The sequence below is a fragment of the Cinclus cinclus genome, chromosome 2, assembly GCF_963662255.1.
Source record: "Cinclus cinclus chromosome 2, bCinCin1.1, whole genome shotgun sequence".
Classification (NCBI taxonomy): domain Eukaryota; kingdom Metazoa; phylum Chordata; class Aves; order Passeriformes; family Cinclidae; genus Cinclus; species Cinclus cinclus.
In genome coordinates, this window is record NC_085047.1 from 56,945,071 (window position 1) to 56,972,017 (window position 26,947).

The 26,947-nt window shown below is 38.1% G+C and overlaps 1 protein-coding gene across 5 annotated transcripts in view; it reads left to right on the forward strand.

Moving 5' to 3' along the window:
- The window catches only part of ZC3H13 (zinc finger CCCH-type containing 13), a 40,707-nt gene extending 14,101 nt beyond the window's left edge, over nt 1-26,606 (forward strand). For 2 of the 5 annotated variants that reach the window (XM_062487710.1, XM_062487714.1), the window contains exons 5-19: nt 1,068-1,207; nt 1,914-2,074; nt 3,419-3,616; nt 5,001-5,174; nt 8,008-8,318; nt 9,292-9,756; nt 10,742-10,924; nt 13,978-14,521; nt 15,199-15,302; nt 15,705-16,721; nt 17,711-18,226; nt 21,294-21,449; nt 22,124-22,324; nt 25,404-25,567; nt 26,119-26,606. In XM_062487710.1, the coding sequence (XP_062343694.1) occupies nt 1,068-1,207; nt 1,914-2,074; nt 3,419-3,616; nt 5,001-5,174; nt 8,008-8,318; nt 9,292-9,756; nt 10,742-10,924; nt 13,978-14,521; nt 15,199-15,302; nt 15,705-16,721; nt 17,711-18,226; nt 21,294-21,449; nt 22,124-22,324; nt 25,404-25,567; nt 26,119-26,289 (4,505 nt within the window). In that variant the 3' untranslated portion in view covers nt 26,290-26,606. The remainder of the gene's footprint in view (nt 1-1,067; nt 1,208-1,913; nt 2,075-3,418; nt 3,617-5,000; nt 5,175-8,007; nt 8,319-9,291; nt 9,757-10,741; nt 10,925-13,977; nt 14,522-15,198; nt 15,303-15,704; nt 16,722-17,710; nt 18,227-21,293; nt 21,450-22,123; nt 22,325-25,403; nt 25,568-26,118) is intronic. The other 3 variants (XM_062487711.1, XM_062487715.1, XM_062487712.1) reach the window with 3 other exon arrangements.
- The last annotated feature ends 341 nt before the right edge of the window (nt 26,607-26,947 follow it).

Genomic DNA, 26,947 nt, shown 5'->3' on the forward strand with positions numbered 1-26,947 from the left:
ACTGAGACTTTCATCTTGAGAATTTGGGTTTTTTCTTTTCAAAATAGTGTCAATTGTCAGTATATGGATGAAGGAGAATTACTGTCTGCTAATTTCTACTGAGTTCTATATAAGTGGATGGATAGATTGGGAAAGAACCTGTGCTGTTGGGAGCTGCATTTTTCTCTGAACCATTCCCATGCATTCATGACACATGAAGGCAATTTGTAGACTGAGTAGTTATTGCAAAACCTTTTATATAGTACCTGTATGTAGGAAGGGGGTGAAAGCTATTAATTTTTAATGAAGTTATCTTTTGTCTGACAGATATTTTCCCAAAATGCTCTTTGAGTATTAGACTTAATAGCCATAAACAAAATTAATATAAACGGACTGAGTGAATTCAGTTTTCAGTAAGATTTCAGTTGCCAGGTTGGGAGCTTAAGATATTAATTGTCCGTGACTTAATGAAAAAGTGAGAGAAATAGCAGTTTTTCTAATGTGAAAACCAAACAGTGATAATGTTGTAAAACCAGATGTAAGCTCTTCAAGTGTGTGTTTATCCCATGAAAAGGTTCATACAGAACTCTTAATTTTAAAATCAATGTTTACGTATAATTAAGTGTATCAATTGATTTCTAAGACGCTATGTTAAATAAACCCCTCTAGTACTCTGCATCACTATATGAACCTGTTTCGTGTGAGTTCACCAGTTAAATAATGTATTATCACTCTTTGTGAAGACATGCAGCTTTAATTTTTTTTTTGTTATTTAAATATAAATAAGTGATTTACTGTGTTTCCCTTGCTACCTCGGATGAATGTCCATGAAAGCAGTTAAGGTATTCCTTTTAATAAAGTTTAAGAGTTGAACTTCAGCTTGTATGGAGCTAACTGGAATTACTTCAGGTTTGCGCACATAAATGGAGAAGAAATTTGACATTCATTCTTTCTTGGTCCATTCATGCAGTGCTTAAAAGTAATGGAAAAATTTATGGGTGGCATCTAGTATGCTAAATGTTATTGTTACATTCTTCATAACAAATTGTCTACTAATCAATTTGCTTTTTTTTTTTCTTCAAATAAAGACTCTGATAATGGAGATGTTAATTATGATTATGATCATGAGCTGTCTTTGGAAATGAAGCGCCAAAAGATTCAGAGAGAACTCATGAAATTGGAACAGGAAAACATGGAGAAACGAGAGGAAATAGTAATTAAAAAAGAGGTTTGTATTACGTAAATGTGAAATAAAAAAGACAAGTCATCAGCCACTTCATAGGCTTCAAATTGTTTCCCAGAAGACTTAAAGTTTTTGGGCTACAAATACACTTTTGTGTTACATGATAATTAACTGGCACCTATATGATTAGTATGTGACTTGAGTACTAGAAGTCAGTCATCCAGCACAGTAACCAAGTTTTCTCCTTTGCAAAGTCAGCTCTTAAATGAGTAGGATTTAATGTGTTTTAGTGATAAAAAACTAGTAAGATCTGTAACAGAGAGGATATGTAAAAGAAAACACAAGACATTTCCCAATCACATTTTCCAGCTTGCCTTGTAGTAACAGGGTAGAGTGAGGACAAAGCTGAAGGTGTTAGAAACACTAATATTTTGGGAAAGATTTAAAAAAAAAATCCTCTAAGGATGCCTTTCAGACCAATATGTTAGTTGTGAGCATAGTGACTTTAAATTTTAAGGTATGGTTTTTGTAACGTATTGCAGAGTGCATCACCTTCTCTTCCTCCATGCTTTATCTGTTGTCTTCCTTTTATGGTGTTCTTTGCAAACAATGTGATGAAGTTGAAATAGAGATGTACATATTTCTCATTCTCTCTCACTTGTTGAATTTACATATTTGGCACACATATCAGCATACAGTTGCACTTTTGGGTATCAGTATCTTACAGTTTAATTGTATTCTTTCCCTCAAGATTTCTCCAGAGGTGGTTAGATCTAAATTATCACCATCACCATTACCACGAAAGTCTAGCAAATCTCCAAAACGAAGATCCAGTCCCAAATCATCATCTTCAGCTAGTAAGAAAGACAAGAAAGCATCTACTGTCTCTTCACCGCTTTTGGAGCAGCAAAGGTCAGTATGTAGATGCATCTTGCAAGAGAGTGAGAACAGAGAACCACACTTGCATTCATTACTGGAGTTTTCCTAAATAATGTTTTCCATTTTCCTTCCTTTCAGTGCCCTTTATTATATAAATTTAGGAGAAGATCTCTAAATTGTGCATTGTGAATAATCTGATGCAGAAAATCGTAATATGGATGTAATTGTCAGTTGATTATTTTCATGGTTTACAAGCAGATCTTTTCTCTTTGAATCTCCAGAATCTTTGTTGAGGTGATGAGAAAATACAAACCATTGAAAAGTGGAAAACACTTTAGTTTGAAATGCTGCAGGCTGTGAAACTGCCTCTCTAAACTCAAGTGTTTAAAATCTGACCAACTGCACATTCTGTTGGTATTGCATATTACTGTTCAGGATATAATGAGTAACTTTCAAGGCAGGGAATTTGTCAGAATCCAGGAGATAATAAGAAGTGAGGTATATGGGGGATGCACAGAAGAATTAAGGATAAAATATGTAAAAATCATGGGATTTTTAGCTGGGTGGATACTGTGCCACCAAAGTTAATCTCCAAAACCTGCTTCTATAGTTCTTGCTGGCCACAAGACATTTTGAATTGTTATTTGCAGCTTTTAGATAGGACAGGCATTACTGCAGCAGTGTAATCAGACACATCTGTGTTTGCTAAAATCCCCTATTTAACCTGTTTCTTAAAATTCCCTTTAAAATGGGGGCAGAACAACATTATTTCTGGTGCAGGAATGGTATAGCAAATGCTGGTATGCTACTGACATATGCAGTGATACCTAGTTAATAGGATTTCTTAGTGGGAAATTATGTGGAAAATACATACTATTTCATATTATGAGATGCATGTTTGGGAATGTTTAGATGCTTCATCCTGTCAGGTAGTTAACATTAAATTGAAAACATGAATAGTTCAAATAATTTCATGTTTGTGATTGGGGTACTGCATTGCAGAAATGGGAGTCTAAACAGACGAGGTACTGTGTGGTTTTTGTCTTCTGATGTACGCAGTTCATGTAAGGGCATTTTATCTTTGAAAACTGGTTCTGCCTGAGCAAGAGCAATTCTGATTTTTGTTCACTTCAGAAAAAAAGGCTATAAATTGAAGAGCTCAACATAAAATTTTACCATCTCTATTCACCTTTCTGTCAAGTTCTGCTATTGAATGGTGCTTGCTAAGGAAGTTGGAAAATCCCATCCTAAATGCTTCAAGGCCTTTTATGTTATAACTTTCCTTTGAACACCTGAGAAATTACTGTTTGAAATAGTTGTCAACTCTTCATTTTTTTACCCCCCCCCCCCCCCCCAACCCTGTTAATTTCTCTTAAGGAGTTCTAAAAGTAACCAGAGTAAAAAGAAAGGTCCACGTACCCCTAGCCCTCCTCCTCCAGTACAAGAGGAAACTCCCTTGGGGAAAAAACACAAAGAAAAACATAAAGCAAAAGAACGTTCAGAAGAAAAGGCAAGGGAGGTGAAAGAGAGAGGGCGTGACTTTGAAAGGCACAAGGAGAAAAAAGAGAAGCAGAGGTAAGTTATGTTGCATTATTAGCTTTTAACTGCAACCTTGCTTTTAAAGTTATCTTTTATAGGACACTGAATAGTAAGGGTGGTATTAGTTACTTTGCCAACAACCTTTTCAGTACTCAGTGAAGTATTTTAAGTGTGTTATATAGATGGATTGATAGACTATAACTAACAGATTGGTAGGTTTTAATTACACAACTTACTAAGTTTGTAAAATGCCCCTTTGAAAGATTCATTACTTCTCAAGAATTTGGATCTTCACCAGTGGAACAGGTTGTTCGCCACAATCTTTACTGAAGTCATTCACTGGTCTGATTGCATTCTGTTTTCAAATCTTAGAGGACTAATGTCTTTATAAGTTGGCAGTGTGCATTTAAATTCTCCCTAACCTTCAGTAGGTTAAAATAATTTTGAAGTAGTCGAAGACTACTGACATTTTAGAATTGCTTCAATTTTGCATATATACATATTTATATTTTTTTTAAAAACTATGGACTACTGAGTCTATTCTGTTATTTTCTGGAGGATACATGCCCATTTAAGATGAAAGACACCTGATCTGCATTTTTATGTCCTGTATTTCCTTGATGAAAATAGGGTACATGTTAAGTCTTACTTTGTAACTGGCATAACAGACTAAGGATTGGAAGAGCAGTGAATAATTTTTAACTGATTAAATACATTTCACTATACTTACTTCAAAGTATTTTATTTCTGTCATGGTTGCATGCTCCATTACTGGAATGGAGTCGCAAGCAGTAGGAAAGAACATTCTAGGTAGTGCTGAAATGATCAAGACAGTACTTGTCTTACTGTAGTATAACCAGGTATTGCTGTCATGACTACATCCTTATATTTCACAGTTGGATTCTTGTCTTTTTTTCCCTACATAATAAAAATGAAGTTGTAATGTCAAATCTCTGTGAGGTATAGTCACTGAAATAGTTGAAGGTTTTGACAGATTACTTTCATTCACTTGCTTCTGAGATTAGCTTTTAAAAATGTTTCTGACCTTGAAGCTGCTTAAATAAAGTTCTGATATTACAGAAATTTTTGATAAGGTAGCAAAATATTTCTCCATTGGTAAGAATTCTGTTTTACCACCATATGAAATGTCAGGTAAAATTACAAGAAGGTTTTCTTGGTTTTACCATGTTCTAGTTTTTACGGTCCAGTGTAGCAAGAAATTTAGTGCATATCTTGCATTCTTGAGTTTTGCTCGCTTAAGGTAATTTCATATGTGAAATCATAGGTGGAACAAATGATTGTATGACATAGCTCTTAATATAGTAATCACAGGTTCTGTCTTGGAGGTGTTTTTAGTTTCTTAGAAATGTGCTAACACCATCTTAGCCTTGTTAAACAAGCTGTTGTTTATGTTTCATAGGGATCCATCGGAAAGCTCCCGTAGACAGAAACGCTCTCCTAGTCCTGCAGATCACTCTGGCAGTAATTCTTCCCCTTCCAGGGAGTACTCACCACCTGCTGCAAGGCGAAGGCAAACCTCCCGAGCTCCAGCCAAGTCAACCACTCACAAACATAACTTCTCACCTTCTCGCAGGTGGGAGATCAATTATGTGGATTTTATTTCCTTCAACAGTTGTGGTTTAAAAACTTCCTCTCTTGGATTGACTACTTGTTTATGTGTCTGTTGTGAATATGTTTGTGCCTTAAACACTTGAGCTCTGAGACTTCTTTTTTGCCAAGTTACTACATTGAGGGTACCTGTCACATCAAGAACACATGTCACGGTGAAAGTTTCTGTTTATCAGTTCCTCTCAAGTGTTTTTTCAGGTAGAACTTCAGAAGTCTGATATGAGATACAGTCAGTCTGTGAGCGTTTAGGAACATTCTTCCTCTCTAACATTGCCCTTTTTAGAAAGTGGAAAGTGGAAAAATGTTTTACCTTTGAGATGGGAAATGGGCAATGTTTCTCTGTTCTAGAATGGGTAAAGTGAAACACGGGTGCTGGTTCTTCGCATCTTTTTTGAGAAGCAGGCACAACTGCCTGACCAAGGCTGTACAAATCTTCTTGCAGGAGGCTTTAGGGAAGGCATCATATGTGTTACCTCTTGAGGCTTTGAGAAAAATGTTTTACCTCTCATTAAAAATGGATTAGGCTCCTTATTTTGGCCTGAAAGAGTGTAAGCTCAGGTTTAGAATAGCAGTGCTAAATACTACTGTAGCCCAGTCCCATGTTTGTATAATGGAAAGCAAGGCATTCTTATTTTCTGCTCCTCTCTTGAAGGGTGATGGAGGTTCCAGATGTCATACATATTTCTGCATGCTCATAAAACAAGCAAAATAAAACCCATCCATTCAGCAATCCAAAGAGTTACAAGCAAACTGTTTGGCTTTTGTGGTGACTCAGTTCAGCTGGAACAGGATTGGATTGTTTAATGGTAGATGTCACTGATAAACATTTTTGCTGTATTGGATTCTTCATAGGGAAGAGAGTTCCTCCTGGAGCAGTAGTACAGAGTCTGCAGAGTATCTCTTCTGTACTCTTCCCTTGTATTTTAACTTACTCCAGTGTCCTGGTTCAGCTGGGATGGAGTTAATTTTTCTTCCTAGTAGCTACTGCAGTGCTATGTTTTGGATTTAGCATGTGAATAATACTGGTAACACACAGTTGTTTTAGTTACTGCTAAGTAATGTTTACCACAGTTTCCCACACCCTGCCAGTGAGCAGGTGCACAAAATGCTGCGAGGGAGCATGGCCAGGACAGCTGACCTGAACTGGCCAGAAAGATATTCTGTACCATAGAACATTATGTTCAGTGTATAAACTAGGAGAGTTGGCCAGGAACATCCAGTTGCTGCTCAGGACAGGCTGGGCATCAGTTGAGGTGAGCAAGTATATTGTGCATCACTGTCTCACATGGTTTTCTTCTTTTTCTCGCTCTTTTTCTCTCCCTTTTCATTGCTGTTATTGTTACCATCAAGATTATATTTTCCTTTTTTTCAGTTTTTAAACTGTTCTTATCTCAACCCACAGGCTTTGCTTTTTTTCCCATTTTCCTCCCCACCCTGCTGGGATGGGTGGGGGATGAGTGTGCAGCTGTGTGGTACTTTGTTGCTGGCTGTGATTAAAGCATGACATCCAGTATTTTGCTCATCATTACCTGCTTGTATCAAATGTTGTGCAGGGGAATGTTAAGCAAGGAAGATAAATGGGCCTTCTGCTAGAAGCAGTGAAGGATATTTGAACTATTTTGTCTCCATACCATTGAAAGCCTTCCATGCAAGCCAATTTTGGTAACCGTATGTTTCAAAATAGTGCTTTCACAGGGGAAAAATAAATGTAGTCTTAGTTTAAAGACAGCAAGACATGAGTCTTTTGTATTCTGATGGAATTTTACATTGACTGCTTTGGAAATTTTACTACTACTTCTAGGTCATCTGTTTCATTTGTGTATGAATTGTCATCTTAGAGGCTTGCAGGCTACTTGTTTCCTCAGCAACAGTGAGATTTTTGAATATATGTTGTCCAAGTGTGGCTTTTTGACTCTCAATCTTCTCCTTGTCAACTCTTGTGAAGTAGAAGGGAGGTGGGAGTTAAGGACAGTATATATTTCGTGAGAAAAGATACTTGCAAGTTACTTTGCTGATAAGGGGAAAAACATCCCACTACTGAGCCTAAAGACTTGAAGTGTTTTTGTCCATGTTAGTCATATTACGAGGAAATTTTTTACTGTTGTGCACATTATCTTTAGTTGGTGACAGAATTTCGAAGATCAGAAATATTTTGTATGCATTTTCTTATTCTATCAGATGTGAGTTTTCCATGTTTGCATAAACACAAACATATTTCTAGCATTCGCATTTGCTAACATTTTCAGTATGTATGTGCATAGTTTTTCTGGATCTAAGAACTGCTTAAAGATCAATCCTTGCAATAAAAGGTGTTAGAAGCGTATAAGAAGAAGACACTATTGCTTTGTAAAAAATTCAGTGCTGTTGTAAACAAAAAATCTTAGTTACACCTCATAAAAATTACCTGTGTAACTTTATTATGAACTCCAAAAATTATTTTATATTGAAGAAAACAATGGTTCTCGTTTGGGGATGGGAAAGAAGATAATGATTTTTTTTTTCTGACTCCTCCTTCCCTTCTCCTACATTCTGGTAACTGTGTAATACAATTTTGATGAGAAAAAACTTCCTGGGCTTGAAATAAATTATACTCCTTTAAGGATAAGTGTATTTTAAAAACATAGACTTGGCACCCAGCTGGGAAGTTAAGTTTGATGTTTTATGGAAACAGCACATATTTGCAGCAGTCAGGGGGGTAGAGAATGCAAAAATTATTTTAATTGCTTTTTTGTCTAGTATGTTAAGAACCATCCAAATCAGATTATTAGACATGTGCCTGTTTTAACTCTTCCTTGCAGGTCTGCTTCTCCATCAGGTCAGCATCATTCTCCCATATCCTCCAGACATCACTCCTCATCCTCACAGTCAGGCTCCTCTGTTCAAAGACATTCTCCTTCCCCACACCGCAAAAGAACTCCTTCTCCATCCTATCAAAGGACAGCTTCCCCGCCTGCGAGGCGATCATCTTCCCCCTATCCCCCTCACTCTTCCTCCCCACCTCAGAGGAAGCGAAGTCCTTCGAGACACCGATCTCCTGGAAGAGACAAGGGAAGACACGATCGTGATCGGACTTCACAGTCCCACGACAGGCGCCACGAAAGGCGGGATGGTATGAATGAAAATAGCACTTGAGTATTTGCAGATTGCAGTTTGAAACTTGATTTTCAAATTGTGGCATTGTGTGCACCCATCCAAGTGGCTTGGGCGTGAAGAAAATACTGGTTGTGTTTACTCTGCCTGTGCTGGTGGTGCTGTTTGCAGGTAGTGTGTGTTAGAGTACCCCTGGCAGAACTGCTTATGTAGGCTCATCTGATTGTGAAGGTGCTTGTAGGTGTCTGTGTAGGTGTTCTTTGTGTAATGCAATGGTGATGTCACTAGGAAAGTGATTTTCACAGCAGGGTACACCTAAGTAAGCACTTAGGTACGCCTGAGTACTGTCTGTTGTCTTTGTAATAGACCTTAAGTGAGGTGTGTGCCAAGAAACAGTCAATTCCCTCTGTTTGGGCAATGTGTGATGAGCAAACATGCTGTTTGCCTCGAGAGACAGATTACAAAGGGTATGTATGTCAGCTCTATTTTAGACTGGCTGTAAACTTACCTTCCTGTAGCAGTAATATTATAAATATGTAATAGAAAAATCACAAAACAAACAGACCCCCAAACTCAGACCAAGGGATTTTAGCAGGGCATTGGGGCCTTATTACTGGTCTAAGTATACCCCAAGTTTTGAAAGTGTCTCTGTGCGTGTGTAGAAAATAAGAGGAATCTATGATTGGAGGAGTAATGACCCTACCTTAAAATAACTGAAATGGGCTGGCTCTGTAGTACGTTTGACATACATTTTTATTATACTTAACTGTGTATTGAGCAGATAAATATCTGTAGAGATTCATATTCAGAATAAGAGCTTTAAACTTACTAAATGTGTAGATAGACAACCCAGCATGATCTTGTCCTACTTATGTATTAATTTTGATTCACTAAATGTACTTTGAGTATGTTATTTTAATGTTATTTGTGTGCTAAATGTTTGCTTGCTCTGATTAAGCCAGGTGTATAACATACTCTTGAACGTTTTACAGAAACAAGAGGGAAAAGAGAAAAAGAAAGAGAAACAAGAGATGATCGTGATTATGACCAAGAGCAGAGTACCTCCAGGGACCATAGGGATGACAGAGAGTCACGTGATGGAAGAGATCGGAGGGACACAAGAGACACCAGAGATCGGAGGGAGCCACGGGAATCCAGAGATACTCGAGACTCCAGAGACACCCGGGATTATGGCAGGGATACCAAAGACAGTCGTGACCAGAGAGACTCGCGCTCCACGCGAGACTCCCATGACTACAGAGACAGAGAGAGTCGTGATGCCCATAAAAAGGATGACCAGTATCAAGACGACTTGCGCAGCTATGGAAGATCCCATGGCAGAGAGGAGAGCTCTCGTGCTGAAACAAGGAATGACTCCAGAAGTGACTCCAGAAATGAGAGCAGAAGTGATAGAACTGGCAGAAGTCGAGGCAGAGGTCCAGAATTGTCTGACAAAGGTATTGCATAATTTTAAGAATTTGTGTGTCCCTATCATTGAAGATAGAATATTTGCATTCATGCTGCCTTGTTTGATATTTGATATGCAAGTACTGCCAAATAGTTCATGCTTTTAAAGCCGTGCTCAATTCTGTTGTCATTAAATTAAAACTGTTGTTGAAATTCATAGCACTTTGGTGTTCTCCTTTCATTAAAGTGGCATATATCATTGGTATTCTGCCATCCCATTTTAAAACAAAGCCTAACCCTTAAGTCATTCTAATGTTTCTACAACTCTAGATTTTCCCATTGGCTACAAACACAGTAAGAGACTGATGTGTGGTAGGAAACTCATAGGGGTTAGTGCATCTCAAAGTGCTGGGCAGCAGGTTTCTTATGCTCTTTCAAAAACAACTGCATATCTTAGGTGCCTGAAAACCATCTTCCACACACACCCATCTCTCCCTGCCTCACCACCCTGCCCCATCCAATTTCTAAAAAGTGTGACTTCAGTCTTTAAAATCGTTTCTGAAGTCTGATGCATTAATAATAATAATAAAATAATTTTTGATAATCTATAATCTATTTTGCTTTTTCAGGCTTGTTGTGACATTTTTGTTAAGGAAATTGAATACCGTTTTTACAGGAAGACTGATCTCTGCTTTCTCTGCCTATTCTTGCTGCGCTGTCTGTTGGCCTGCAGCTTACTCAGAAGAATTGTGAGCTGGCTTTTGGACTGATATTTCTAGTCAGGAGACCTCACACTATGACCAGTGGATGAGGATTTAGAAAGTCTTGATTTTGCAGTTTGCAAATAATAAATAACTTTACAGTTAAAGCATATGAAATTTGAGTTGTTGGTTAAGTAGAGTTTGATGTTACAAGTTTAAGTCTGTGAAGAGCTAATTCAAATTTGTTAGCTGTTAATACATCAGTTGGTATAAAATATCAGTGGGTTTCCTTATGTATGGAAGCTCATGTTTTATGTTGCTGCATCTCCTTTAGGAAGTCGGGGGACTCGAGGATCCCAGGTTGATGGTCACAGCAGTAGTGGAAACTACCATGACAGCTGGGAATCGAGGAGTAGCTACGCCGATCGGGACCGCTATGACAGTCGGGATCAAGCAAGGGATTCCTCCTTTGAAAGAAGACATGGTGAACGGGATAGGCGTGACAACAGAGAAAGAGGTATTTTAATGTCTATTTTTACTCACACATCTGTAGTCACATGTATGAATGTGTGTGTTTCCCTGCTTTTTCTACCTTGTTCTGCCCCCACACCGATTCATAAATAGCTCATCTGACACCACAAACTGACACTACTACTATCCTTGATAACTTGTGTTGAAAGATCATTCATTGGCACTGTATGTATGCACGCACAAATGCTGTCACCTTTTTTCCAGCCCTATGGCCAGGTTCTAGCATTTTCTGTTTAATCATCCAAGCATTATTTAAACAAACCAAACTTCAAGGGATTTCACTGTCCAACTTCATTATAAAATGTTATTGCTTCCTCCTCCACTTCATGGTACATAAGCATGTAAGCTTAGAGTCATGATTGCGTCTCATTGCTGGTTCTGTTTGTCTGTGTAAAAACATTATGTTTTTATACTGTAAATTGCTTGGGTGTGTTTTGGGGAAGGTCTAAACTAGACTGACAGTTATGCACTACTGCAATAAGTGCCAGCTAATTCAAAAAATTGTTGTCTGGGGAGTTAAATAGTGATGAGTGCTTTGCTATTGTCAGTAAAAATTAACTAGTAAGCATTGATACAGGTAACAGTGATCATGAAAACAGCATACAAGACTTATTTTGACATGGTATGCAAGATGTCAAACTTGTGTACCAGCAAGTGTACTGTGTTGGCTTGAAGGAACTTAGAACCAGCTTATACTCTGGAATATATTTGTATTGCTCACCAGTTAAGAGAACAGAAGTCAGGGAAATGAAAATAGCGTGAAAATTAAAAAAGGAGCTGTGAAAACGAAACATAAAATTACAGTGGGTTATTTTCTTTCTTGAGTTTCGATTTACAGGTGACAGCTACTGTGTAATTTCAGTTTTTCAAAGAGATATTTTGTATGCCACTTCGAAAGACATTTTTAGTCTATTGAAACAGATCTGTTGTTGCTTGTTCTTGTGAAAGGCTCGACTTCTGATTCTCTCTCATCTTCAAGGCAAGATTTCAACAAACCTAAACTCCAGGCTTCCTTTTTCATGTCAAATGAAAAATCCTGAAGACTGAATGTGTCCTGGGGGTTGGCTTTTGCAGTCTAGCTTTCATCTCTTTCAATTCCCCAGCCCAAATACATCCTACATATATATATATAATATAATTTTGTGCCCTTCATATCCTAGCAAGTTCTGAATTTATTAAGAAAAACAACAAACATCCACCCAAAAAAAACCAAAACAAAACCCCAAACCAATAGAAAAAACCTTGGAAATAAAAGCCTGTAATCACAACACAGTAAATTTCTAGGAGGGGAGTTGATTTGAACAGGTTGTGTTTCCCTTTGCGGGGAAGAATATAGAGCGTGAGCTGAAAATTTATTGTCTTCTTCCTTAAAAATTTAGATCACTTTTTGTAATAGTAAATCCTCAGAGTTGCAATTCAAGACAGTTTCCCTAATTAGACTACAGTTTCAATATCTGTCATTCAGAGAAAAATTGAGATAGATTTTGGTTCTATGATATGCAAGGAGTATGATTTTAGAATGCAAGCTTGCAAATTTGAGCTGTCTTTATTCAGCTAAGGCAAATATGGGAGTGTTCCAAACAACCCCTGGAAAAGTACTTCAAAAAATGAAGTCACATAAGAAGTGCTGACTCTCTGCATTTAATTGTCTAATACACTTGCAGTATTTGATTCATATAAAACTTTCATGTGGATGTTTTGTCACCAAAACTGACATAAGAAATAGGAGTTACAGAACTTCTTTATGATATCTAATACTTGGAATGCACAGTAAATCATATTACAGTGTTGTAGGCCCCATTAAAAGAGTGTGAAACCTGTTCACGGAACCAATTGCATGGATTGATGGTTTACCTTTTTAAAAAGGCAAAAATGTCACTCAGCTTTGCTTTTAATTTTACATGGTAACAGGGGAGCACTAAATCATTGTTAATTCGCTCAGAAATGAAAATTGATTAAACTGATGGAAATGCACGTTTTATTGATTTAGTTCTGTCCAATCTCTGCCTGCTCACGCCTAGTGGACATCGTCTCAATTTACAGTGAAGTGCACTCAGCCCCAGAGTAATGGACTGAAAAATACCAACCTCTGTTTATGCCATTTTTCTCTCTTTTGTATAGTATGTTTATATATATGTTGTAGGAAAATAGTTTTATTGATTTGTTCTGGCTCAAATACTACTAACATGAGCACAGAAATTGCTATGAAGTAGTCAAAACATATATAATTACTCAAAAAAATATCCAAAACACAGTGAAGAATATTTAGATAAGTCTGTGGAAAATAAATGTAATGGGGTAAATCAGGTTTCACTGTCCTTCTGGATCAGTCATTTTCTACATGTTCAGTTTTCCTTCTGTCTCTAATCCGCTGTCCGAATAATAACAACAAATTCAGAATCTAAACTGTGAGAACACAAATGAAAACTTCTGGCAGCTCTGTGTCCCCTATCTTATCCTTGCCTCTCCCTGTCTTGTAGATTTGGTTGTGTGTTTCTTTGCAGGGATCTTTTCGGTGATGAGACAGGCCAGTATTTCTAATTTTGCAGAAACTTCTACTCTGTGTTGTAAATAGCTTGAGTCCTTGTAAAGCACTTGACTCTTAACAGACTTAGGAAGTAAAATCTTTGTACAGGAGTCTTAACATTTCTTTTGCATGCCATTTCCAGCTTTTTAGGATCTTACACTGGATTTGGAATCATTGGCTAATGCAATAGTAATAGCTACATTGTGAGTCACACATTTGTCTTTTGAAGCCCTCCATAAAAATCTGGTAGAAAACTGAAATTTTTTTTGGCAACCTTTGGTTAAGTAAGCAAAGCCCACTTCCTAAATATTGAAAAACTCTTTCAAAATGAGTTCTGCGTTTTGTCTTCCTTCCTCCCCAAAGGGAATATTCAAGTTTGTGCAGGGAGTTGCTTTTTGTTTATTGCAAATGAAGATCTAGATTGTCAAGACAAAGGCTCTTTTTTTATTAGTATAGTAGAAGCAATGTATATCCATTTAGCAATTGGTAATCAAGCCCGCTTCTGTTTGCAGATCAGAGAGCAAGCTCACCAGTACGACACCAAGGACGGAGTGATGATCTCGAGCGGGATGAGAGGAGGGAGGAGCGAAGGGTGGATCGGTCTGATGACAGGAGAGATGACAGGGCCCGGGAGAGAGAGCGGGAAAGGGAGAGGGACCGAGAGAGAGAAAGAGAAAGAGACCGGGAAAGAGAGAGGGAGAAAGAGAGGGAGTTGGAACGAGATCGTGCTCGGGAACGGGAGAGGGACAGAGAGCGGGACAAGGACAGGGACCGTGAACGGGACCGAGACAGAGACCATGACAGGGAGAGGGAACGAGAGAGGGAGAGGGAGAAGGAGCGGGAGCGAGAGCGGGAGGAACGAGAAAGGGAGCGAGAACGAGAGAGAGATCGGGAGCGGGAGCGCGAAAGGGAGAGAGGTCGAGACAGAGACAAAGAAAGAGACCGCCAGAGAGACTGGGATGACAAAGAAAAAGGAAGGGAAGACCGCAGGGATAAGAGAGAAGATACTCGAGAAGAAAGAGGCTCAAGAGATGTCCATGAGGAAAGAAAATCCAAGTGAGTGGATCTAAATGTTACTTCAGTCAAAGAAAAAAAAATGCAGTCTTTTACTGTTGAATTTGGTAAGTTAGTAGGCAGGGGAGGATCTTAAGGAAGAAAACATCCTATTTATGCATACTCTCAGTCTGTAGCTGTCTCCCCTGCATCTGTGTGGTACATGCTGGTAGCCCACAAATTGGTACTAGGGTGATAAAGTTATTCCAGTGTTTTGTTAGTGCTGAGTCATGGAACTACTCATGAGCTAAGAATTGAGTTGGAGGATGTAATTTTCCCTTTTATGTATGCTTGGATTGTCTTGCCTTTAATAATACAGTCATTAATGGAAACATAATAGAAAACTGTGGTACATTATGGAGTCTGAAATTGAAATAGCAGCTATCTGGATCAAGGTTTGTGACTTTGTCAATTAAATTTCTTTGGAGCATGCATTTACCCTTTGCACTACCAAATTTCCAACACCAGAAGGCTACCAGTGAATGCATGAAAAATATCCAGTATATATGTGCTTCCATTAAGTGCATATAGCTGTTACTTGGAATGGCAGCATAGAAAACTACAGAACTTCATGATATCTTTAAATATCTTCTGTATGAGGTGCTTAGACTTCTGGGATTGTGTTGATGATAAACTCAAAGCATCCTGAAGAAGTTTGATGGTGTATGTTCCTTTTGCAGGAAGCGTCATAGAAATGAAAGCAGTCCAAGTCCCCGTCAGTCACCCAAACGTCGCCGTGATCATTCTCCTGATAGTGATGCTTACAACAGTGGAGATGACAAAAGTAAGCGGGAGTGGGGTCTCTGCAGCTGGACCCAGGTTATCCTCTGTCTATGGAAAATAACTTGCAATTTTAAATAGAAAAAGCATGGGGAAAGTTTTGTAAGTGTTCCCCATATTTTTATGATCTCTATTATTTTTCTTTATTTGTTGTCAAGCTTCGTTTTGTCACTATGTATTATGTCTGCCAGGTGATAGTGACTTCCACATATCCTGTTTAAGATGCACATTTACCAAATTGGAAATTGTCTTTTGCTGCTTCAGCAGTAGAAAAACCTAAGAAATCTAACTGAAGTAATGGGTTATGTGTTTTAATGGACACGTTTTTTGGCATGCAGAAGACAGCAAATGCTCGCACGTTCCTCTTCATACACGATAAAGGCACATTATTTTTTGTATTTTGCAGACGAAAAGCACAGACTCCTGAGCCAGGTTGTGCGGCCGCAGGAATCCCGGTCACTGAGCCCCTCTCACGTAACGGAGGAGCGGCAGAGCCGCTGGAAAGAAGAAGAGCGAAAATCGGACAGAAAGGAAAGTTCCCGGCGCTATGAAGAGCCAGAGTTTAAAGAGAGGGTTTCTTCAGCAGATAAGCAGAGAGAGCAGCCGGATGCTTCAGAAGGTTCCCGATCCAGAGTTCAGGAAAATGTTGGACACCATCCTTCTGAAGAAAGAGATGCTTCTGATAGAATGCATGATGACAGCAAAAAGAAATCTAAGATACAGAAAAAGGCCACGAAGAAGAAGAAAGATGATGACAGTGGGGTGGAAAGGTACACTAATGAACCAGCAACTGAGGAAAGCCAGGTCTTTTCCCCTAAGAAAGGTCAAAAAAGGAAGAATGTTGAGAAAAAGCGGAAGAGATCCAAGGGTGATTCTGAAGTTTCTGACGAAGAAATTGTTCCACATCATAAAAAGAAAAAAGGTCCAAGAACCCCTCCTGTAACTAAAGAAGAATTGGTTGAAGCACCACCTGAGAAAGCAGTGGCAGAAGTCCCCACAAAAAGAGAAGATACAACATTTAGTGACTGGTCAGATGAAGATGTTCCTGAACGTGGTGATATTGTTGTTCCAGAAAGAACCACTGAGGATTCCCATAGAAAAAGTCACAGAGCAAGGGGAGAAAAGGTGGAAGTGCCTCACGTTACTATAGAGGATGGACCACACCGTAAGCCTGTGGACCAGAAGCGCAGCAGCAGCCTCGGTAGCAATCGGAGCCATGCCTCCAGCAGGCTTAGATCCCCCTCCAATGACTCAGCACATCGCAGTGGAGATGATCAGACTGGACGGAAGAGGATCCTGCACAGTAGCTCCAGGGACAGGGATAGGGACAGGGACAGGGAGAAGAAAAGCTTAGAAATCACTGAAAGGAAGTCCCGAATTGATCAGTTGAAACGAGGGGAACCCAGTCGCAGCACATCTTCAGGTAATAAGATCTGTTTTAGTGTGACTGACCTATCATTCTGTGTACAGGTCCCAGAGTGTTCTTCATGGCTCTTAATTAGTGCGGCAAGAGAGTGAGGTGCTGTCTGCCTTTCATTGTAAAACTAGAACGAATTAAGATTCCTGCAAGTATTAACATACTTGAAAACCTGATTCTCAGTGAGCAGGATTCACATTTTGTTTACACCAAAACATTCAGTTGGATTTGATTTGCTGCCTGGGGAATAAAGTAATTTGAAGGACAGAAAAACCTCACAGAGAAAATGCTTGTGCTAACAGAACATTGAGGTAGTTTATCATCTAAATAATGTTCTTAAATTCATTATATTAATGTTAATTTTGGTATGGAAATTCCTGAAAATATGCAAAATGAGGTAAATTTCTTATGGTTCCTGTTAGGCATACTTTTCATGCACATGAAAATCATCTTGATTGCAAATCAAAATACTCACCTTTTTTATGTATGTAGTTGCTGTGAAAAAAACTATAGGTTAAATATTTTAAAACTGAAACAGCATCAATACAAAAATATCTTTTTCCAAAAGCATTTTGGCTCTCTGTTCTCCTCATTATTACATGCCTGAAATTATTTTTCTGAATTAATCATTTGTTAACTAAGGCATTCCTAGCTTGTAGAAGACATGCTATAAAAATTTTGAATTTTGAGGTGATTATTTTTTTCTTTTGTTTTCCCCTCATGCCTAAATTTCTGAGTTAAAATTGTTTACCTTCAGTTGCTTTCCCTCACAGTAGAAAGTAACCACTAAAATTCTTTTTTGGAAGTGGGAAAAGTTACCTCATGGTTTTAATAAGGTTAAATCTTTTAAGGCAATCTGAAAGCATTATTAATTTGAAGATTATGCTTTTGAGAAGTATATTTTCATACCTGAATCTTTAAAATGCTTTGGTCTAGTACAATGGTATTACATTTATGTGTCATAGTCATACTTATATATATGATCTATTATCCAGATCGTCAAGATTCAAGAAGCCACAGTTCAAGACGAAGTTCCCCTGAGTCAGATCGTCAGGTTCATTCCAGATCTGGGTCCTTCGACAGCAGGGAAAGGCTTCAGGAGCGAGATCGACATGAACATGATCGAGAACGAGAGAGAGACAGGAGAGAGGGGAGACAGAGAGACTGGGACCGAGATGTGGACAAAGACTGGCCAAGGAGCCGGGAGCGAGAGAGGCTCAGGGAGCGAGAGAGGGACAGGGAGAAAAGACGGGAACTGGAGAGAGAGAGAGAGCGACAGCTGCCTGATACTGCTGAGAGAGAGAGAGAGAGAGAGAGAACCCTTGACGTCTCCTCTCAAAAGGAATCAGCAAAGCACGGTGAAACAAAACTGGACAGAGATCATGAAAAAGACTTTGATGGTATTTGCCGGGACTCAGCAACTTCAGAGAAGGAAAAAACAGACAAAGATTTAGGACCTTTACAAGGCTTTGAAGATGGAAATGAGGCCGAAAAGGTAGAAGGTTTAGAAGGTGAGCTATTCTGGGAAACAACCTGGACTGACAAATATTTTATTCTTTCTCTTTTAGCATAATGCTTAACTGAGCTATATTGGAATAATTTTCTACTGAAAGGCTTATTGGCTTCATCTTATCTGCTGTGGAAGCAGACAATGAGAGACATCTGATGAGCATCTTCCTTATTGTTAATTGTGTTAGTGCTGTTTCTTAATTGCTAGAGAAGTCTTGAGGCAAAGAAGCATAATTAATCTGAGATAATTTCACCAAAATGCAGTGTTTCTGAATAGGCAGTTTACTAAAAGATAACACCAACATTTGATTGCCTTGTTATATCATTGTAAGATCTATTTCTTATTTTGGGAGTGACAGGTAATGAGTGGGAAAAAAAAAAAAGTGTGGACTTGGAACTGTTTCTTGGGATTTTTTTCTGCCAGAACCCAATTATCATAGAACTGTTTGTCCAATTAGTAGGTGAAACATATGTATGGCTTGGCACTGTAATCCAAGAATAGTTTTCCTGAGGTAATCTTATAGATCTTTCCTGATCTTACCTTATCTGAGGTGATCTCAGTAATACCAGCTGAAAATGCAGCTTCATTTTGCTGACCCTAATGGTATCCTCCTAATGGGGGAAGCGTGCTTAGAATTGATAAAGTAAGGGGCAAACACTGACAAGCTCCTAACAGTATGCCACATGGATTAGAAGCTTGAGCTTTGCAAAAATACGGAGTTGATAAGTGCTTTTATATGAACAACATAAAAGAAACAAGAGTCTAAGTCCAGAGTAACTGGTGTATGTTACGGTTTATGCTCACTGTGTTTGCCATTCTTAGTAAGAATTACCTGTATTGTTCATTGTTAATTTGGGCAGTTAAATCAAAGGCTGTCCCAAGAGGGTGGTGAGGAATATTTAGTACTTACATCTCCTACCTGATTACTCAGAAAGTGGTTTTTAGAGTTGAGAGATCCTATTGGGAAAGTTTAATTTAAGGAGATTATCTGTGAAGTGGAAGCACTTGACAAAGATAGTATTTGAAGTGAGCCTGGAAAAGTCTGGTTTTGCTACAATAGACAGAATTAACTATTTGTAAACTATAGGAGAAGCATGGTGTGATAAATCTCAGAGTACCATGTGGTAACTTGAGAAAAGAGATAATGAAAGGCCATTCTTGGGTGCATTACCTGTTTCCAGGAGAGCACCTGTAACCATATAGACTGTGCATGTTAAATGTGTTCTTAGGTCTAGCCTTTCAGCGTACTTGTTTTAATGTGTATTTTTTTGTCTGTTTTCCAGAGGTTGTGTTCTAAATTCTCTGCAGGTTATAATCTGTAGGGAGAGTTAAGGTGTATTTAGGATTTCTTAACTTTTTTCTAGGAAAATCTATTTTGTAAAATATTAGATGGCATTCCATTTTATTAAAACATGCTCTATATAGCATGGTTATGATTTTCTAAGGTTTGGTATACTTCATTGTCTTTTATTACCTTGTAACTCCTCTTTACATTGCTCCATTCAGCTGATGAGTGTGTTGAGCTTTTAATACAGAATTAATATAAAAGTATGCTTCCACATAAAGGTAAAAGATAGTCTAGCGTTATCAAACTGTTGCTTGAAATTCAAAACATAAAGCAATTTTTAAAAATTATGTATTGAGAACTGTGAATTGTATTATTTTAAATTTCTTAATACAGTAAAGTTTTAATGAGTCTAGGCAAGGAGTACTGGTGAACTAGTGTATCTGGTATATCAGTGTGGATGCAGCAGATGGATCTTACAGGCAGTGACTATTTAAGGTTAGAAGACACAAAATGAAATCTAGTAGAGATCACCTTATTCTCCTTTCTAAAAAGGAAAAACTTGTTAGAAAACCAAGTACAATTTCCAGATGTGATGACGTTAGGGTGTTATCTGGTATTTACTTGGGCAAATGACTGTTGTTTATTGTCCTAACAAAATATGTCAGGGTATTATTAAATTATCTCAATGTTTTGAACCTAATGTATTTGCTTTAGGAGTGGGCTTTAATAATGTGTAAGATGCTATATGCTTCCTCCAAGGCATTGCCAGATAGTCTGAGTAGTTTGTTTGTGTTCTACTGGCTTGTCTTTTACTTGCTTTTTCCTTGCCAAGTTGAGGTGATTGCTTTTTCTTCCCCTACAAAGGCAAGCCAAAAAAAAAAACAAAAAACAAAAACCAAACAACCAAAAGAACAGGGGGGAAACTTAAAATGGAAGCAGTTTTACTCTGGCTAAGGGAGCTGGAAGGTATCAGAACAGTCATCCACAGAGGAGGATCTCTGTAAATTCTGTCCAGTTTGTGTGGCACAACTCATTGCTAGTACCCCTGGTGGAGAACCGTAATAAAGCCTGAGTTTAGAGCAGTTGAATTTGTAAATGCTTGAGTCAGATTGTTCAGTCTTGGAGGGGAGAGGATGTCCCTTTTGTGAACTGCAAAATTCAGTGTTTGAGTGTCTTGTGTTCACAGGTCCTAAGGAATATGTTTCCATATACAGCACATGTATTTGTGTATGCAGATAGTATGTGGATGGATAGGAGGGTAACAACTAAAAGAAGTTTGGCATGGTTTTCTAAAAGCTCTTCTTGTGGCTGCTTCAAAGAGTCTAAAATTCTGTACATAAATTTAAATTCAGGATACCTGTTACCTTTTTCTATTTTAGAGTTTTGTTACTTCTTATAGGACCCTTGGACTGAATCTGGATTTTAGATTAATGTGCTAAAGCATCTGAAAGACTGTGGCACTGACTTAGATTTTTATAAACTACATGTCAGATATCAGATAATCAACTTGTATGTTATGAAAATGGCCTTCTCTGAGCAGTTTGACTAATACTGCACCAAAATATTGACCAGTGTATATAAAATTCAAACTGCCACGTTGTGTATGGGAGGAATAACTTCACTATTTCTGTGGGTTAATATCAGTTTTTATGTTGAATGTACTTGTTCCTAAAAGCTAACAGTTTAGTTTGCTAAACCATTTTGTCTTCAGGCAGTGTACAGCATGTTTAGAAAACAGACATGATTGCTTTAAAGCTGCAGTATGTATCTGTCTCTGTAGGAGGAGAGGATGAAACAAAGACTACTGATGTGCAGTCACTGGGGTCTGGTGCTGGAGAATACGAGCCGATCAGTGATGATGAACTGGATGAAATTCTGGCAGGTGATGCTGAAAAGCGTGAGGATCAACAGGAGGATGAGAAGATGCCTGGTAAAAGTATATCAACCTCCCTTTGTGATTATTTGAATATAAATATTATAGAGATTAGATCATATATAAAGAGAGATTATATAAAGATTAGACCAGTGTATGTATAATGCTGTTGTGATGTTGAACAGTATTTCTGAATTAGGAGTGCAGTCTCCGAGCAGATTGTCTGTGCTTGAATGCTTTCCAAGTGCATTGGGAAGAATGGAATTGCCTAATGGTCCTAAATTCAGTTGGGTAATCTGGGCTTTGTGAACTAGCTTTCTGAGCATTTAATTTGAATCCATCTCAGCATGTTCAGTTGTACTGTGACTTGTCTGAATGTGTAATATGTCCAAACCTGCTGGCTAAGCAGGACCTTTCACAAAGGGATTGCCATAAAAATAAAGCAGAATATTAGGCATGGTTTGGGTTTTTTTAATCCATATAGCTATTTATTTCTATTTCTTTTTGTATTTCTCCTGATTTCCATCCATCCAAGTGAGTTTTAACATTCTTACGTGAAGGGTCCAAGCGGACTGCAGAACAATGTTCATCTTACATATATATATACACACACACACATATATGTATATATCTTGCTTTCAGGAGACAGCCATGTGCACAGCATGTGAAATCAGCTGTGGTAATGTGATGAGTAGGGTGGTGTTGTGATAACTTATTCTCTGTCAATGTTTTTGCAGATCCAGTGGATGTTATAGATGTAGACTGGTCCAGTCTTATGCCAAAGCAGCCAAAAGAACCACGTGAGCCTGGGGCTGCACTCCTAAAATTCACACCAGGTGCTGTCATGTTGAGAGTTGGCATTTCCAAGCGATTGGCAGGACCAGAGCTCTTCACCAAAATAAAAGAGACATGCCAGAGAGTGTTAGAAAAACCTAAAGGTAACTTCTGCAGGGATTAAACTGTCTTCTGTGTGTAATGAAAAACTCTATATGAAACGTGCATTAGTTCATTATTTTAGGTTTCAAAGACCACAGAAAGTGTATAATGAATATTGTTTGAAAATTACAGTGTGATACAGCAGCCTGTTAGTCAGATCAGTATTTTTACTCCAGCAGTGGTGAGGAGGTCTAGACTAGTAAACAAAAATTGCTTTTATTTTAGTGGAATATTCTTTTTGTGAGATCATTCATGCTTTCCTAGCCTAAAGTGAATTAGCAGCTTTTTAGCGAGCCAAATAACTTTTCCAGTGAACTAGTAATAGTATTTCAAGAAAGAAATAAGATTTCTTATTTTCATTCTAAGGATCCCTTCTAGAATTCATATATAGGGGTTTTGGATTAGAATGAAGGCACTAAGTGTTCATGATTCATATGTATATTCTACCTTTACTAAAAGTGGGAAATAAAATAATTTGCAGGTTTGGAATTTGGAGAACATGAATGTCATAAGACATGCATGATAAATGAGATAAGCATCAATGGTACATGTGCTGTTTACTACAGTTCTGATTGTTAGCAGGGCTTTTCCATGAGAAAGAATACTAATTTTTCTGTTTCACATCCCAGGAACCAGTTGAGCTGCTTGCAACAACTTGCATGGTAGAATGGTTCTTCTGGGACTACGAAACATATGCTTTCTATAAGATCTCTATGCAAATTATTGCAGAGTCTAAATGTTAGAAAATCGTGGCTTATAAATAATAGTGTCTGTGGAGCTCATGATTTTTTTTTTTTTTACTCTGTAAATTCTAGTTCTTAATTTGAAACAATACCTTTCACTTTACATTATTCTTTATGCAGTTGTCTTGTTAACCTCACAGTCTGAGATAAGTGGGGGGGGCGAAAAAAAATCCAAAACTTCATTTCGCTGTGCTAATCTCCATCAATGTCATTGTTTGCTTGAGCCATTTAAATTGTATAAATCTGTATGAATCGTGAGCTGTTACTACTGCTCCTACTTTTTTTTTTTGTCAAATGAAATATTGAGTCTTCCTGAGTACAAACTGATACAGTCAAGGTGTGTACTGTGTCGCTCTCCCCGTAAGCTTTAATTTTGTTGTATACTTAAATAGTTCTTACCAGTGTTTCCTTGCAACAGCAACTGCACTGCAGGATCATTCCACCTGGCTGCTTAAAATGATACCTGAAATAATCTCAGCAATCATTGCCTGCTTCCCTAGAAATAAAGTCCTTAGTGATAATAGGAGGCTCTGCAGCAATGCCTCTGGACAGTCTTAAATATACTTGGATTCAGCAGAACCTTGCCCCCCTTCAGAGGGTAGGGGATTTGAAGTGTCTCTCTTGATTTCCCTTTGGTGTTTATGAGCAGTCTCTCACACATCAGAGTTCCTGCACTGCCAGTAGGCTTTCAGGTGTACACACTTCCTCTGCAATCTGCCAGGTGAATGTTCTCTGTATAGAGATGACACTGCCATGTCACATATATTCTAAAGAGAGGCACAAATACAAATACGGTAACTGAATGAATCCGAGATAAATGTGCTCAGTGTGTGTAACAGTGAAAAAGTAGCATTTTCACTCTGGACTTCATGGTAGTGTAATTTGTCTCCCTGTCTTATTCTTGATGTTGGTATTCCCATCTTTGTTCTTGTTGAGGAACAGATCAAAATATTTCTGGTATACTATTAAATGCAGAAAGTAAGGAAATGATACCTTTTTTCAGGGTGTGCTCTTTAAATTATTTTTTTCTTCCTAAAATCTGTAGTATGTGATGGTATTGAGATTTTTAGCTGACTTGCCCTCTATTATATACAATTGTTCCTCTAAGGATATGGACTTGCTTACTTTGCCAGATATGCTCAGCAAGCATCTGGCACTTGAGAAGGCTCTGCAAGCTGTCTGTGTTACCTTTGAAGTGGCCTTTTTGTGTCTTGTCACTTATTTCCATTTTTTGATTGTCCATTGAGGTAGTCTTTGACTTAAGTGCAGTTCTCTTTAACCTGCCCTTCATTTCATGTAAATTTCTTGTGTCTTTTCACATTGTTTAAAAACTTGTTTAAAAACGACAGAGTTTCATCCAAGTTCTGAGTGGTTTAAAAACTGCATCTTTTTCCTCTTCTGTATTCATACTGCCAAACTGCTGGAGCAGTCTTTGCTTTTAAATGCTGTATTTTCCCCAAGGTTCTTCACATCTTGAGTGAGGTGTTAAATTCTCTGCTGAACACCCAGCTTTACTATATAGAGGCAGCTGGATTGGACTCAGTCACATACCTTTCCACCTTTTTTATATTACATTATAATCTTCCTATTTACTGTAAGAGGGCTATAAATCAGTGAGCTCTGCTCCAGCCTTTTGTGCTCTTTTTGCCTTTGCATTTCATAGAAACAGACTTGTTGCAGAAAAAGATTGACCTTAGGATCCATCTTTTCTGAAAGTGTTCTTTCTGCGCACTGTTTCTTCTGGTAAACGTCTTGAAGGACTGGTCCTGTCACCTTGAGTTCTGTTAAATGCTTTAGGTGAGCCAGTAGGAAGGGGTAATCCATTGGCAGCTGCTGACTTGTTCTCCAGGTTCATCCACCACAAATGAAAACGTTATTCTGGATAGTTGTATTTCACTTCTGCATAGCCATACAAAAACATTGTTGACACTGGCACAGTTACCTGATCTCTTACAAAGAAGTGAAACTTGGGCTACTTTATGATTAATGCAAGTGGTAAACAAACACCTTTTGTTCATCACACATCTGACCACAAATCATACCCTGTCTTCTGTCCAAAGGTGTCACTTGATTTTTAGGCTTCCCAGTGATTGCTGTCTCAATGTTGTTTTTCAGTGCTGAAACTAAATGCAAGGGTATCCATCCTTCTCTTGGAATGGTGAAGGATTTATTCACGTTATTTATAAACTCAAATACTCTTTTTTTCCCCCAAACCTTGATATTGTTTAGAAGGCGGAAATACAAGTAGTAAAACGTTAAGAAAATTCATATTGACTGTATGTTGCTGTTCAAAAATACCATTTATATGTTGATTTCTGCAAATCTCAACTCTTTCTAGATGCAGAAAACCTTTTTGAACATGAGCTGGGAGCACTGAACATGGCAGCACTTCGGCGAAAAGAAGAGAGAGCAGGTCTTCTCAGCAATTTGGGTCCTTGTTGCAAAGCGCTGTGCTTCCGCAGGGATTCTGCAATTCGTAAGCAGCTCATGAAGAATGAAAAGGCAAGTGGTCTGCTTACAGTGCTGGGTCAAAGTGTGGGAACACAGATGACTCTAAGCAGAGCTTTTCTCTTGGGAGATAATTTTTGTGTGTGTTGTTCTGAAGCAGATCTGATCCTTTAAATAACAAACTGACTTTTATTTAGAGAGCTTGTAGGGTGTTTAGTTTTGAGACTAGAGCTAGATCCTGTTTCTTATCGTTTTGGGATTTAAATTCTGGAGATACTTTTTCTGTATTTAGAGAATGCGTAATAAAAAGAATTAGGTAAAATATTACTTCAAAGGTAACTGTTAAATAACTTTCCTGCTTAATATTCCATGTCCTTTTATAAGAATTGTAAGAATCCAAGTTAAAATTAGAACTTCAGTAGTAGGTTTTATCATTTTGTATGCTAGTAGAAAGATCATTAGTTCTCCAAGTCTTTTCTAGTGGTATGATTAGTATGATTAAACCTAATTACTGAGAGAACTTGAGGTTAATTTCCCAGCTTGCATGTTAAAAGACATTGTTTTCAATTCTTCCCTTTTTAAAATTCCATTTTCAATTTCAACAGGGTGCAACAAAACAAACTTATACAAATTCCGCAGCAATGGACAGCGACTTGTTACGGTTGAGTCTACGGTTATTCAAACGAAAGACTGTGTGCCAAGTTCCTGGGCAGGAAAAGACAGAGGACAGCAAAATTCCACAGCCAGCTCTCCAGCAGGAAGTGTGTGTGACTTGAGGAGATGGCTGTAGTGGCACTTCCTTGATTTTGAGTTGATTTCTCACTACCAGTGTTGGTGTTGCTGTTTGGTGGTTGTAAAGCGGCTCTAGAAGATGAAAGGAAATACTCCATTTGTACACAGTTAAGAATATTTGTTTTAGATGTGAATAGGAATGAAAAATTAGGACTTCCATGTGGAGGTCTCTGCAACTTTTATAATATTGAACCTTACACTGTAACATAAACCTGTTTTATGGTGCACCAGGTGTAATAATGTGAAGATGTCTGGGTTTAGCAGTTTATAATATCAACTGATTAAACTGAGGAAAACTGTCTGTGTATCTTTTTCCTTATTTTGAATGGGTATTTCCACCACCACCACTGCCATGGTACCTCAGTATACTTATGAAATTTGTTAAATAGCTGTAAGTCTGTTTGCCTTCTTTTTTCCAAATCCCTTTCTTCTAACAGTAGTCTCTGGTGTGGATTTGGACCAAACTCTAGCTCTTTTCCATCTTTAATGTAGGTTTCCTTTAATGTTATTTCTGGACACAAAAGCCTAGTTCAGTCAGTTAAGGCTCCCTTTCTTGTTAATTAAAGAGAAAGTTTAAAAAACGAAGCAAAACAGAAAAAAATCAAGAAATCATTTGTGACCAGTTTTAGGTGTCTGTGAAAC